This window comes from Macrobrachium nipponense, chromosome 40 (genome assembly GCF_015104395.2).
Source record: "Macrobrachium nipponense isolate FS-2020 chromosome 40, ASM1510439v2, whole genome shotgun sequence".
Classification (NCBI taxonomy): Eukaryota; Metazoa; Arthropoda; class Malacostraca; order Decapoda; family Palaemonidae; genus Macrobrachium; species Macrobrachium nipponense.
In genome coordinates this window covers 15299496-15314495 of record NC_061101.1, presented here as the reverse complement: position 1 = coordinate 15314495, position 15000 = coordinate 15299496, and the positions used below count along the sequence as shown (strand labels likewise).

Sequence of the window (15000 nt, the reverse complement as noted above, 5' to 3'; positions counted from 1 at the left end):
CAGTAATGGAAACGAGATTGTGTTTGGGGTGCAACTGCATGGACACGAGAAAAGGTACGTGCCAGCATACCGGAAGAGAGTACAGTAATCATGAAGAAAACAAGAAAGACAAAAAAAGGCATGTAAAATGTTCAACAGAGAAGGAGATGAAGAGAAATATCAATGAATACATGGATTTCAGAATAAAATGGGCAACTTGAGAGATACTCTCTGAATTAATACAGTTCCAGATAGATGAAGTATTTATCAAATGTTAAAAGCATAGGATGAAGAGAGGCAAAACTGGATGACTGTAACACTGAGAATACCAGTAACAGTGACTGTTGAAAATGTAAGGAGGTCAATTAAGAGGTTGAAGAATGTAAAACACCAGAAATTGAAGAGATGACAAATGAAAAGGCTTGAGTTTCGAGAAATGTCTAGGTTTAAATGTAGGAAGAATTACTGAGTAAAGTCTCCTTTACAGAAGTGAGGCTCGAGGGCTAAATGTGAATGAAAAAGTGAATGTGGTAGAATTGAAAGAGGAAGAAATATGATACATATACTTAAATTAAGTTAAGTGTATCTTAGTTTTACCAGACCACTGAGCGGATTAACAACTCTCCTAGGGCTGGCCGAAGGATGAGATATATATACGTACATGGCTTGGAACTAATTGGTCACCTAGCAACGGGACCTACAGCTTATTGTGGGATCTGAACCACATTATATTGAGAAATTAATTTCTATCACCAGAAATAAATTCCTCTGATTCCGCGTTGGCAAAGCCGAGAATCGAACTTCGGACCACCAGATTGGTAGCCTAGCACAAAAACCACTCGTCCAACAAGGAACTACATATACCTAAACGAAGCTGGCTTAGGTAAAAGGATGGATCATTTTTGGTGATGGTCTGGTCATGTTTACAGAATTGAGGATGATAATCTGGTGAAGTACTATATATAATTCTTTAGTACTACTGATGGGAGGAAGACCAAGGAAGTGCTGGATAGATGGGGAAATTGAGGTGTTTGGAAATAAAGGGTGTGGACATAAAAGTAAGAAAACATGTAATATAGAGGTGAATGGTATTGTGTACAATTGTTTAATGTGCTGCTGATGGCCTTTTATGCATGTGTATGAAGCGGCTAGTGGATGAAGTTTATAGCAGAGGGGTTTTTCATCCACTCCAGCAACTGAAACATGGCAATGACAACCTGTTCTATTTTTTTCTGGACCACAACAGCCACAATCCCAGCTGCTAGGGGGAAATGGCTTAATGTTGAAAAAAAAAAAAAAAAAAAGAAAAAAATAAGCACTTCTATAATAGAGTAATATCACAGCAGCATGCAAGGCCACTGATGCTGTCAATATGTATTATGGTCTGTATTTGAATGAAATAAAACACAGCCTTGGAGGTTAAAAAAAATTGTTAAAAAACATTATACAGTACATGACAGTATTACATATTGCTTACAAAACTAAAGAAAATAAAGAGCACAATTTATTAAGAAAAGAATTATAATCACAGCTGAGTCAGGAACTTTCGAATGCATTAAGAATAATAAATGCCACAAAGTAAAAAATCGAACTGTGCTTTATAGTAGTACAAGAGTAAAGAATGAACGAGAATCTTTATACACCATCATAACCTGACCAGAGACCAAAGGAAACAAAGAACACCTAATCGGAAGGCCAGGGAGTAACAGTTAAACAACTCTCATGTTCTGTTACAAGAGTATTCATTAAAAGTAATATACATTTAATATGGTAGTTGTATGAAAAAATTATTCATGAATGGATGAAATTGTCAATAGCATTTCACTCATATAGTATAAAATTAAACAGTATCCATAAGGTATAGGAAACTGTTTTGACTGGTGTGCTGAAAATGTTCTAAGCTGCATCTACCAGTAAGTGTGTAAGTGTACTGATCTGCATGTGGTGCATAAGCCATTCAGAACATGGATATTCTCTAAACCCATAATATGCGCACAGTTCCAGAACCTCACTCCCCTTCATCAGTGGTGGAGGAAGTAGAAATAAGGGCACTGACAAATAAAGAAAAAAGCATAGTCTGAAAAAGTGAGACTACAGAACACTAGGATTCCTAGCCAGACAAATGCACTTGGAAGATGTGGAGAGCTTTTAGTCTATGGCTCAAAAACTGATTGAGATCATTATGATACGTGATGGAAAGGGACAGGGAACAGTTAGCCAGAGAAAGTAGCAGATACGTATTGGGTTGCAGGATGAAGACTAGTAACAAGGCCCAAACAATCACAGCATAAAGCCACAGACGAGGGAATTCTAGTGGAAAATAAACAATAATGAAAAAATTAGAGAGAATTAATTTCATGTCTCACCTGTAAACAGGACTCTGGCATACAAACATTAATGAAGATCACAGAGAATACTAAGGGAGCACGATACTTTGGAAACTGTTAAACAACTGAATCTCAGGGTGACTTTACTTGAAAATGTTTATAAGCAAACATTTTTCAGGACACATAGTGTAAAATGTACGTAAATGAACTTAAATATACTCTCTCGAGCACAAGCTAAACAATCCTTGCTTGTAAATATGATATTGTTATGTTACAATAAAGTTTCATACATACTTACCTGGCAGATATATACATAGCTAAGACTCCGTCGTCCCCGACAGAAATTCAAATTTCGCGCCACTCGCTACAGGTAGGTCAGGTGATCTACCGGCCTGCCCTGGGCGGCAGGACTAGGAACCATCCCCGTTTTCTATCATATTTTCTCTCTTCCACCTGTCTCCTGCGGGGAGGCTGGGTGGGCCTTTAATTGTATATATCTGCCAGGTAAGTATGTATGAAACTTTATTGTAACATAACAATATCATTTTCATACAATCAACTTACCAGTCAGATATATACATAGCTGATTGGCACCTTTCGGTGGAGGGTAAGAGACAGCTACTATATGGAATAGACAGGTAAACAACATATGTTGTAGGTATAAATAAAACCTTGGTTCCTACCTGATAGGTGGTAGACTTCGTGGGTGTTTGCCCAGTAGTCTGCATCACCTCAAGAGACTTTAGCGAGATATATGATCTATGGCCAAGAGTTCTTGTGGGTCTGTCGATGGGGTCTTACCCGCTTACTCGTCAGAGCCTGAAAGGACTTTGTCAATGGGTGCTGATCCACTTATATGACAATACACCTTATGAAGGAGCACACAACCAATCCCGACCACCTGATCCTAACCATATGTTAGAACTAAGGATTGTTCCGAGTTATCCCCGAACTCGTCACAACAACCGTAACTCAAAACCACTACGCACACATACATAATTTCTAAAAAAAATTATACTCATCTAATTAGATATGACAAGATTCTCTTACTGAACAACATAGACGGCCGCCGTGCTAAACCAAGTCCTCCATTGTTCGAAGAGACTCCAGACCATATCCAAAAAGAAGAAAAGTATATACTTTTAAGGATTGGTGTCGGCTCCCGTACCCAGAATCGTATCCGCCGATACGAAAGGACCTAGAGAAAAACACTTCTCATATGTCACACGAACGTCTTTCAAGTAATGAGATGCAAATACTGAGTTGCATCTCCAAAATGTCGTATCTATGATGTTTTTAAGCGACATATTCTTATGAAACGAGAGAGACGTCGCTACTGCTCTCACTTCATGAGCTTTAACTCTCAACAGTTGTAACTGTTCGTCAGAACAGACCTTATGCGCGTCTGTAATGACGTTCCTCACAAAGAATGCCAGCGCATTCTTGGACATCAGTCTTTGTGGGGTCTTTTACCGCGCACCAAAGACCTTGTCTAGAGCCTCCCATCTGATGCTTTCTCTGAATGTAAAACTTTAGAGCTCTTACAGGGCATAGAGATCTTTCTGCTTCTCTTCCTACGAGACTCGATATGCCTTTGACTTCAAATGGACTTAGGCCAGGGCATTCGAGGGATTCTCATTCTTAGCTAAAAACAGTGTCTTAAACGAGCAAATAGCTTGAAACCTACTTTATCTTGCAGAGCATGTAATTCACTAACTCTCTTTGCCGTAGCTAAAGACAATAGGAATAGGCATTTTCTGGTGATGTCTCGAAACGAAGCCAGATGAGGAGGTTCGAATCTTTCAGATGAAAGAAACTTGAGGACCACGTCTAGGTTCCAGTTCGGAGGGACCGGTTCCTTCGACTTTGAAGTCTCAAATGACCTTATGAAATCGTGGAGATCTTTTATTATCTGCCAGATCTAATCCTCTATTCCTGAAGACAGCCGAGAGCATACTTCTGTATCCCTTTATTGTGGATACAGCTGATGAGATTGCTCTCTCAGGAATAGAAGGAAATCAGCAATTTCCGCTATAGAGGTAGTGGAGGAGGACAACTTCTTAGATCTACACCACCTTCTAAAAAACCTCCCACTTCGATTGATATACTTTCGTAGTGGAGGTTCTGCGTGCTCTCGCGATCGCGCTTGCCACTTCGCGAGAAAACCCTCTCGCTCTGACGAGTCTTTCGATAGTCGAAAGGCAGTCAGAGCGAGAGCGGGGAGGTTTTGATGGTACCTCTTGAAGTGTGGTTGTCTGAGAAGATCCGTCCTTCTTGGTAGGGATCTTGGAAAGTCTACGATCCACTCTACCACCTCCGTGAACCAATCTTGGGCCGGCCAAAAGGGGGCTATCAATGTCATCCTCGTCTCCTTTGACGCCACAAACTTTTTCATTACTAATCCCAGGATTTTGAATGGAGGAAAACAAAAGCATATACGTCTACTCGAGACCAATCTAGCAGGAAGGCGTCTACCATAAGAGCTCTTGGATCTTCCGCGACCGAGCAAAAGACTGCCAGCCTTTTGGAAATGAATGTGGCGAAGAGATCCACATGAGGTGTCCCCCACAGCGACCAGAGATCTTGACACACTTCCTCGTGTAGGGTCCACTCTGTATGAAGGACCTGGTTCCTCCTGCTGAGTCTGTCCGCCCTCACATTCTTTACTCCCTGCACGAACCTTGTCAGAAGGGAGATGTTCCTGTGAGACGTCCAAAGCAAAAGGTCTCTCGTCAGTTCGTAAAGGAACGAGGAGTGAGTCCCTCCCTGTTTTCGAATGTAGGCAAGTGCGGTGGTGTTGTCCACGTTTACTTGCACTACTTTGTTCGACACCAGAGGTTCTAGACTCTTCAAAGCCAGATGCACGGCGAAGAGCTCTTTGCAGTTTATGTGCCAAGTCACCTGTGCTGGTTCCCAGGTGCCTGACACCTCCTTCGAGCCTAATGTTGCTCCCCAACCTTTCTCCGACGCGTCGGAGTACAACACTAGGTCTGGGTTCTGTGTCCTTAGAGAGATCCCTTTGTTCTCTTCCAGAGGGGGCAACCACCATTCCAGGTGCGATCTTATCTCCACTGGAATGGGAAAGACGTCCGAAAGTTGTCCAGTTTTCCAACTCCAAGACTTCTTGAGGAAGAATTGAAGCGGACGTAAATGAAGTCTTCCTAGTGGGAAGAACTGTTCGAGCGAGGAAAGGGTCCCTAGAAGGCTCAACCATTCCCTCGCCGACGTATGTTCCCCTTCCTTAAGAAGAGAGAGACTATCCGCAAACCTTTTGCGATTCTCTCTTGCGAAGGAAATACTCGAAAACCCCGAGAATCCATCCGAATCCCCAGATAGACTAAGTCCTGTCTGGGGGTCAGCTGCGACTTCTCGAGGTTCACGAGCAATCCCAACGCTTTGATCAGATCTAGAGTTAACTTCAGGTCCTCCAAGCACTGTCTCTCTGATCTGGCCCTGATGAGCCAGTCGTCCAGATACAGAGAGATATTTACTCCTTTGAGGTGAAGAAACCTCGCCACATTCTTCATCAGGCTTGTGAAGACCTGAGGAGCTGTGGACAGGCCGAAACACAAGGCTCTGAACTGAAAGATCCTTCCCCCCGTCATGAAACGGAGGTACTTCTTCGATGAAGGGTGGATCGGGACGTGAAAGTAGGCGTCCTGGAGATCTAGAGACACCATCCAATCTCCTTGTCGTAATGACGCCAGTACTGAAGCAGAAGTCTCCATGGAGAACTTCTCCTTCCGACAAATTTGTTCAGAGAGCTGACGTCCAGTACTGTCTCCAGCCTCCCGAGGCTTTCGCAACCAGAAAAAGGCGATTGTAAAACCCCGGGGAGTTTTGATCTAGTACTAGTTCTATCGCTCTCTTTGTCCCACATTTGTTCCACCATCGATCGAAGAGTATCCCTCAGCACAGGATCCTTGTACTTGGCTGTTAGTTTCCCTTGGTATGACGTTAGGGGAGGAGTGTTCAGGAAAGGGATACGATATCCCTTCCTTATTATAGCCAACGATGACGCGTCTGCGTTTATAAGTGTCCAGGCCTCCACAAATCCCAGGAGCCTGGCACCTACTGGTGCTTGGAGGAGAGAAGCTTCATTTTCCCTTTTTAAAGGGACGAAAGGCAGACCTACCTCTCTTCTCCGGAGCCTTCCTTCTTGCGGGAGGTCTGGAGGTCGGACCACCTCGAAAGGGCTGAACCGATGTACTCGGTCCTTTCTTGTCAGATGTAGAAGCAGGCTTCTTCTTCCTTGCTGACTGCGTCAGAAGATCCTGAGTCGCCTTCTCAGTTAATGAATGAGCAATGTCCTTCACCAACTGAGAAGGGAACAAAAAGTCAGACAAAGGCGAATACAGCAGCGCTGCCCTCTGAGCGTGGGAGACTGCCTTGGTTAAAAGGCACCATATACCGTCCTCTTCTTTAGAAGACCTGCTCCAAACAAAGAGGAGATTTCAAAAGAGCCATCCTGTACCGCTTTGTCTATACAAGACAATATGCACAAAAGGGCTTCCGGTTCGATTCCTTCCGAATCATGGGCTTTCTTGGACATCACCCCAAGGGACCAATCTAAGAAGTTGAAAACTTCCAATACATGAAAGAGTCCCTTGAGGAGATGGTCCAGTTCAGAAATGCCCCACGTAATCCGTGCCGAGTTGAGACCTTGTCGACGTGAAGCGTCAACTAAGGTCGAAAAGTCTGCTTCTGACGTAGACGGGAGAGCAATACCCATATTCTCTCCCGTCTGATACCAAATGCCTCTTTTACCAGCTAGTCTCGCTGGAGGCATGCAGAAGACCGTTCTTACTAAGTCTTTCTTAGACTTCATCCACGAGTCTAAGGATTGTAGAGCCCTCTTCATTGAAATGGTGGGCTTCATTTTGAGAAAAGACGAAGACTTCTTCGTCTTAGCACTCGAAAACAGAGCGCGCGGAGAAGGAGGAGCGGCAGGAGTCAATTCGTCTCCATACTCCTCAAGAAGCAAGGCAGTCAAAACTTTATAGTTTCTGACAGTCCCTTCTCTTCCTTGATATTCATCATCCGAGTTTCCTTCAACTCGGGATCTAAATGAGTCTCCGCTCCCCTTTCTGTACGTTCCTCCTCTGGAGGAGACAAACTCCTAATAGGAGAGGGGCTAAGGGAATGATATTCTTTCCTCTTCCCCGCTTTAATAGCCTTGGAAGGCGCGCCAAAAGCTCAGGCTTCTCTCGATAAATAGAAGACGCTTCCCGCTTGGATGACGCTTCTCGTCCGCCAAGCGTCCTGGCTGACATCTCCCGCTTACTTGGCTGCTGACGGTCCGGATGACGCCTCGCGCCTGGAAGACGCTCCGCTCTCAAAAGGCGTCCTACTTGGCGCCAAAATATTGGTCGGAGCTTCACGTCTACCAACAGCTTTCAAAGACGCTTCATGTCTAAAAGACGTCTCACGTCTCTCTGGCGTTACGAAACTTTCGTAAGCAACCGCTCTCGCTCTCGACCCGAAGCTTCTGTAAGATGTTTAGAAGCTTCACGTCAGCATGACGCTTCTCGTTTAGCAGGGGAGAGAGGACGAGACTTCTTGATTGGAAGCGCAACGTCCTTCCTACGAGGCGCTAAAAACTCCCACTAGAGAGGTCAGTTGCTCTTGAACTGCCAAAATAATTCTCCTTGAAGCTTCTCCCACGTCAACTGCATGACGCCTTTCGTCATCACCTCGGGGGAGAAGTAGGAAAGGGTACTTCTGCGTACTCGTCGGGTGACGCTGACGCCACCTTCGCCTTCTTAATAGAAGAGGGAGCGTCATCTGAGAAAACGCTCTGGGCTCGAATCAATTTCGGGTTCTTTCATATGACGCTTCAGAGGTCTCGATAAATTCGACTCCTTCCACCCTCGTGTTTAGGTGAGGGAGAGGGAGAGGACGAGAAACACTCACGAAGGACGCTTTTTCTAGAGCGCCCTTGAGCAGCCTGCCACGAAACAGAGCTAGCTGAAGGGACGTCTGACCGTGGGGATTCCCCACGACCTCCTTAAGGCTTTCGACTTCCTTCTCCTCTGGGCATGGGAGCTTGGAAGAGGTCTAGGCCTGGGAGCGTCGCAGGGACGATCAAACGCACCCCCTCCACAACACTGGGAGAACTCACTTCACTGTAATGCTCACTTTCACTAGCCTTACCTTGTAAGTCCGCCATTTTGGACTTCATGTCTCGAATCGTAGCTTTCAGATTGGCGATTTCCGAGGCCGATTCCACCCGAAAGTACAACTTTGTGAATGAGAAACATAGGGAGGAATCTAAATCAGTAGGATTAGAATTATCCAGTAAAAAGGCTCAATAGGCCTTGAACGTCAGGGTCACATCCTTTCAGACGTCTAACCCTATCCCTCTCTAACTTCTTCAAATAAGAAGTTAAAGTCTTCCACTCTTCTGCATTTAATCCCTCGCATTCATTACAAGTATTATTTAGCAGAACACAGAAACCCCTACATTTACGGCATACAGTGTGAGGATCAACTGAAGCTTTCGGTATCCTCACCCTGCAGCCTACATTCACACACATTCTCACACTCACATTTGAATCAGACATACTGAGAAAAATCCAAAAAGCAATTCCAAAAACAGTCCACAGTAGCGAATGCCAAAAACACGATCCAGATACGTCACCAAAAAGCCGAGAAACGATGATCAAAGGATGAAATAAGAATCTAAGTCAGGAGGTAATAGCAACAATGGTTGATACCACCGGCGACAGAGAAAATATGATAGAAAACGGGGATAGTTCCTAGTCCTGCCGCCCAGGGCAGGCCGGTAGATCACCTGACCTACCTGTAGCGAGTGGCGCGAAATTTGAATTTCTGTCGGGGACGACGGAGTCTTAGCTATGTATATATCTGACAGGTAAGTTGATTGTATGAAAATATATATTAAACAAAAACTAACTTTATATGCATACTTAAAGTGCACTTGTCAAAAAATTTTTTTTATATACCTGTAGTAAATATTGGTACAGGGATAACAAAGAACACGCAAACTGGCCAAGAGAACCCTCTGTTGGCACAGCAATTTAAAGGATACACATGAAAACCTCATCCCATACTCTACAGAGTTATACTGATAAACAAATTATCACTGCACACAATCACAAAATATGCAGGAGAAAAGGAGCTACAACCGAGGAAGTTTTAGAAAAAAAAGAGAGCACTATATGGACCCCCTTACCTCTTCCTCATATATGCTGGCAGCCAATATCCACTTCTCATCTGAATCACTAACAAACTGATTAATGATACCTTCTGCTAAACTCCTGTTCCGTTGAGAGAAGTACCGCAACATATTCTTCTGCCTGATAACTGATATACTGTTTTAACTTGACAAATGCAATAAAGATGATTCCTTTATCAGGAGATTCTATTATACAGATTTAGAAATGTACATGTTCTTCTTGACTGGGTTTTATTTCATATGAGAGCTTGTTTTTGTGATTCCTTTATCAGGACTGTTTCGAAGGTCAATATTATATAAATATATGTACATAAAAAACTTAAGAGATTTAAATAACTTAGCCTTTTGAATAAAAATATATACAACAGTGTTTTGTATTTGTTGTTGTATGAATGTAAAAGGACTAGATGTGTATAGATAAAAAAACATACAGTTGGCCCTTGTTTTCTAAGGAATTAAAAAAAAAGATCTTTAAATAATCTTAAAGAATTTGGCATTATAATACTTACATAAATGGGTACTGAAATTCTTAAAAATACCTGCTCAAGTGGCTTATAAAACATACGTACCCTTAAATTAAAACAATAGGATAAAGCCAGTACAGTACTGTATACAAATAGGATAAAATGCAATAAGAAAAATAAGGAAAGCAGGAGAAACAAGAAGTGCTGTATTGCAAGAACCACTAGTGTGCTTAATTACATGACAATCAACATATTCTATTTAGAAATCCAGGGTAAAGCATTTAATATAATCATTTCAATGAAAAAATACTTCAATAAAATACCCTAAGTAATGACCAAAGAAGTGAAAAAAGAAAATTAATAGTAGTAAATACAATAATTAACATTATCACTAAAGGCAATGAAGAAGTAGTAATGTAACATAGTGGTAAGTTGAAAGTTGTTGGTTCTACATTACCTGCAGACCTATAGTTAATCAGCACAGAAAAAAAAAAGATACATGGCTATACATGTATCCTTTCAGTTGAAAATAAAAGTATTGTGAACAACATCAATTTAAAAGGTATTGTCTTATAAAAGCGAATTGTAGTCAAGTGATGTGAACACAAATTTTGAATAGTACCAATATTAACAGGTGAGTACCAACTGTATAGAAGAAATTATTTGCTTGTTTTTAATAAATTAATGTTCATGATATTGGTACTGAAGCTTTCTCAGTATTTTTTAAAAATAATGCAAGTACTTCATTTTGGTGTTTGTGCTAAACAATTTTCGTTATCTTATACTTAAAGGAAATTCACAAATGCTAACAGCTTAGCCTGTGGTACGTCATATGGTGTCAGGTTAGCTATAGCATGCAATTGCAAAATTTTGTAACTTGCAGTTGAGGGCTGAGAGTCTAACCCTTATGGATTAAAAGGGCCAACTGTATTGATATAAATGGAGTACAGTATATGTACGTATATAGTTTATAACCTGTATGAAAACCACTGCCAAAATGTTGATAAAAATAACTCACTCTAATAGACAACAAAAATAAAAGATATGGTTTATGTTTCCTGAACATGACTAAGTACTGTACTACATTTTTATTACTGTTATTTACACAACCAAAATTAACGCTAACAAATATAAATCTATTTTGAGAGCTGACATTTGACAGTTACAAGATGTGTCAATTTAGGATTAAGAAATGCTCAATGGATACAAAACTTTGGAGACACTAATTCTAAAAAATTTCCTAAAGTTACCTTTGGTTTACCTTTGGTGTTCAAGATAGGATGAAAAGCCGCTGACATTTAACTCAAAATCCCAATTTTACAACCAAAACTTCACAACTTAGGTACTTCAAAAGGAGAGCAATTATGACTGTTCCTCTTCCAACACCACACGAGAATTGGTATTAACATCCTTTAGTGCTGCACTCTTATGCTGGCATTCCAGCACTGTCACATCTCACTCAAGAGATGCACAGCAACCTTTACAAATGCAAATATTCACTTGCTGAAATTACATTTAAACCTATAACATGACAAAATTCATAAAGGCTGATTGGGGTATTGCAAAGTCCTCAAGGACTGGCTACACACTAAAACAAATTGCAAGAATTTTACTTACCCCACCCAGAAATTACAAAAATAAAATAATTTGTAAATCTTACTGCACTAGCTGCACAGTTATTTCCATAGAAAAAATTATTTTCACATTTTGCATAAAATTACATGCAAAAAATTGAGTTTGCTAGAGGTGCCACACTACAATAACTTCAATTGAAACACTGCCTTACCAAATCGAACAAAGCAATGCACTTCCAATTACATACTAAACAATATCCAGAAGCTTATAATGCATCATCCAAAACTATTTTCATGCCTTTAAAGGCTACTAAGAAACCACAACAGGCTTTTGTGGTCTTGTAGGTGACTTACAATAATGCATGAGATGTTCACTAATTTAAAGGCTGATCTTGGTATTACTGTAAGAGAAATTTATCAAATCATGAGCTTTTGTAACTTTTGGTCTTTTACAAAATTACAAGAATTAAAAATGATGGAATGTTTCCTGAAATAAAGATGGTCTGATAATTTCAAGATAAAACTGGAGTCAAAAGTAATAGCAAACTTTTCAAATGGGAACTACCATATTCAAAACATAAGTAATAATTTTCTTTTTAAAATAGTATATATGAACACACCTTAAACATAAAATAGGAAGCACAAGTAGGCAAATACATAGTAGATAATTCACTGAACACATAGCATTGTATTAATATAGAACAAAAGGAAGCACATATAGTACCTGCAGAAATGTACATCCTTAATGACAAGGATGTAGCAGTTTTGATCATCTTTTCATTTAATCAATTAGAATGCCATCCACTCTATGACAAAATAGTATGTGAAAAGTAAGAATCTCCTTGAACTCCGGATGTTTTTACCAGTAAATATTACACATCATTGTCCAAAATGAGTGACTCACCCCCAATCTCTCAAAAGTAAAATTACCATCATGGAAGATGATACTTGTTAATGTAATTCTGACAAACTTTGCAAAATGCAAATGGCAGTATTTGTTCATAAAGTCCTAACATGAAAGAAATGGACTGAACATGATCAAACTATCTTTTTAAATTAAAAAGTACAAAATTTACGTAAAAAAACTTATATTAAAATGAAATTAATTCTATCAATGACTACCACACAAGCCAAATCCTACTGAAATTAATGAAATTCCATGTGAAAAATCCTTGATTCAAATCTCCACTTAACTAATCTGTACTTAGTACAGATTCTAAGGGTAAAAAAACAACATAAATGCAAAATTCTAATGCAAGTTACTAATTACGTAATTATGTGCTTATTTCATATAGTATATTCTATACACAATATATGTTCATGAGTGTGAACCATTATGTAGAAATAACAGCAACTGTTCTGCACATGCAATATGAAAAAGTCATATCACCTAATTCCTAAGAACCTTAAAATTATATTGTACAAAACTAAACCACCAATAGAACACTCTTTATATACCTCAAATTTCCCAGAAATATAAAACAAAGAAACAACTAAGTATTTACATAATTTGCAATAAGAGCATATTCTTCCAATCCCAATGCAACCCTAGTGATATTTTACCAGCTAAACAATTCAAGAAAAACAGTCTTACAATTGAGCAGCCTAAAAGCAACAGTACGCACACCACAAAATTTTGTTCCTAACCAAGATTGAATGTAATTTGATGAAAAGTTTACCACTGAAACCAACAGCTACTCTATTGTTTGACTTCAATATGCAAGCTCTGAAAATTAACATGACTGATCTGAAGAACTTGGTGGAGATTTTTTTGAGCGGGATTTACTAAAATCAAACTTCAAGTATGTTTCAAACATGCGCCGAGCCTGGCTCAAGACTTTGTTTACATTATGCTGCCTAACCATTTTATCAAAGTGCATGGCTAACTCATTGTGGTCCATGTTGTTTTCAATAATATGCTGACGGTGCTGGAGAAGAATTGTAATGCATAGAAACATGAGAAATGGATTACCACCTCCAAATTCATCTGGAGGAGGTAAACATGGAGTTCCATTCGATCCACTGCTCATGGTGACTTGCCAGCCTGTGACTTCGGTAACTTCTTCACAGGAATTGACACTAGCTGTCATAGTTGGATCATTGTCACCCTCCTTTTCAGGCTGGGTATGCTGGCCATTAGTTTTAGGTGCAAGATGTTGAATTACTTCTGTGGGCGCTTCCTCTTGGCATACAATTTGTATGTCCTTGTCAGTTTCAGGAGATAATGTTGCAACAGGATTTTGCCATACATCAACTTCACCATCAGAATAAACAGGCATGCCAACATCTGCATCAGAATCTGAGAAACATCTCCTAGGCTTATTTTCAGTTTTTAAACTAGGAGCTAGAGTTGATTTTGACATTTCATTCTTCTTTCTACTGGGTGATTTTTTCTCTTTGGCTGGGGAACCAGGATTACTTTCACTATCCGAGTCCTTATTTTTCGTCAGTAACTGAAACTCACGTAAATTTTTTATCTTTCTAATATTTCTAGTCGGGCTATCCTCAGGCGAGGTGCTTTCTTCTCTTATTCGGTCTACACAAATAGCATTTTCACCACTTGGTACGCGTGTTCTCACATGAGATGTATCAATCGGCTGAGACCACGTTCGGCTGAGTTTTTTCACACCTGGCCCACCATTGGGCCCATCACAGTCTACACTGGCTGCACGCCTACTAAGGATGGCAGCAAGGCACTCGGCACTTCTATTGGATACACAGGATCTCTGTCTTCTTAGGGCACATACATTGGCATAGTGATTTTGCCGCGGAGTAGGGGGCGGGGCTGGCGTTTTCTCTTTTTGAACTGGATTAAAAGCAACCTGAAAGTCCAAAAGTTAAGCATCAAGACGATGGAGAATTCAAGAGTTCTATTTGTTTCTTTATTAGTTTAAGTATGTGAAGTCTGCAGCCTAACAATGCTTTGCAAGGGCGTATGTACAGTGAAATTTTCTTCAGCAATATGGCAATGTGTTGTAGATTGTTAGTGTACAGTGAATACACTAACTGCACAGCCCAAATTTTAAGTGAAAGCAAACAACAAGGTTAAAATATTAGTTTCAGAGGTGCAAAATGTATAAAATTTTAAATTCACCTTAAAAAATTCTGCAATTTTATACATTTTTTAAATCAGAACACTTCTTGTAATTTGCTTATAAATTTTAATGCTGCAACAGCAAAGTCCATAATGATAGACAACAAAAATTCTAGTCTTCTAACCAAGCAAACTTGATTAACAATCCCTAACAACTGGCCTGTTTGTGCACAAATAATATTCTGAACACTTTCTTCCTAAACCTCTCTTCACAGAAACAGGTAATATATACTCAAAATAGACATTTTGTTCATAAACAAATTAAAAAGGAATTCAATACAATATTAAAAAACATTTTTCCTCTGAATTCCTTAACATTTTCATGCCCATCATTTACAAGAATTACTGCCCATACTACTGATGA

The 15000-nt window shown here is 40.1% G+C and overlaps 2 protein-coding genes across 2 annotated transcripts in view; one reads left to right on the top strand and one right to left on the bottom strand.

The window, feature by feature from the left end:
- LOC135211944 (TBC1 domain family member 25-like) overlaps positions 1-15000 on the top strand; it is a 112865-nt gene that overhangs the window by 89269 nt on the left and 8596 nt on the right.
- LOC135211945 (uncharacterized) lies at positions 11420-14366 on the bottom strand (the record flags this gene model as incomplete). The annotated part of the gene is given in 1 exon segment (XM_064245191.1): positions 11420-14366. A coding segment is annotated over 1 exon segment (1091 nt), but the record flags the coding sequence as incomplete, so codon positions are not given.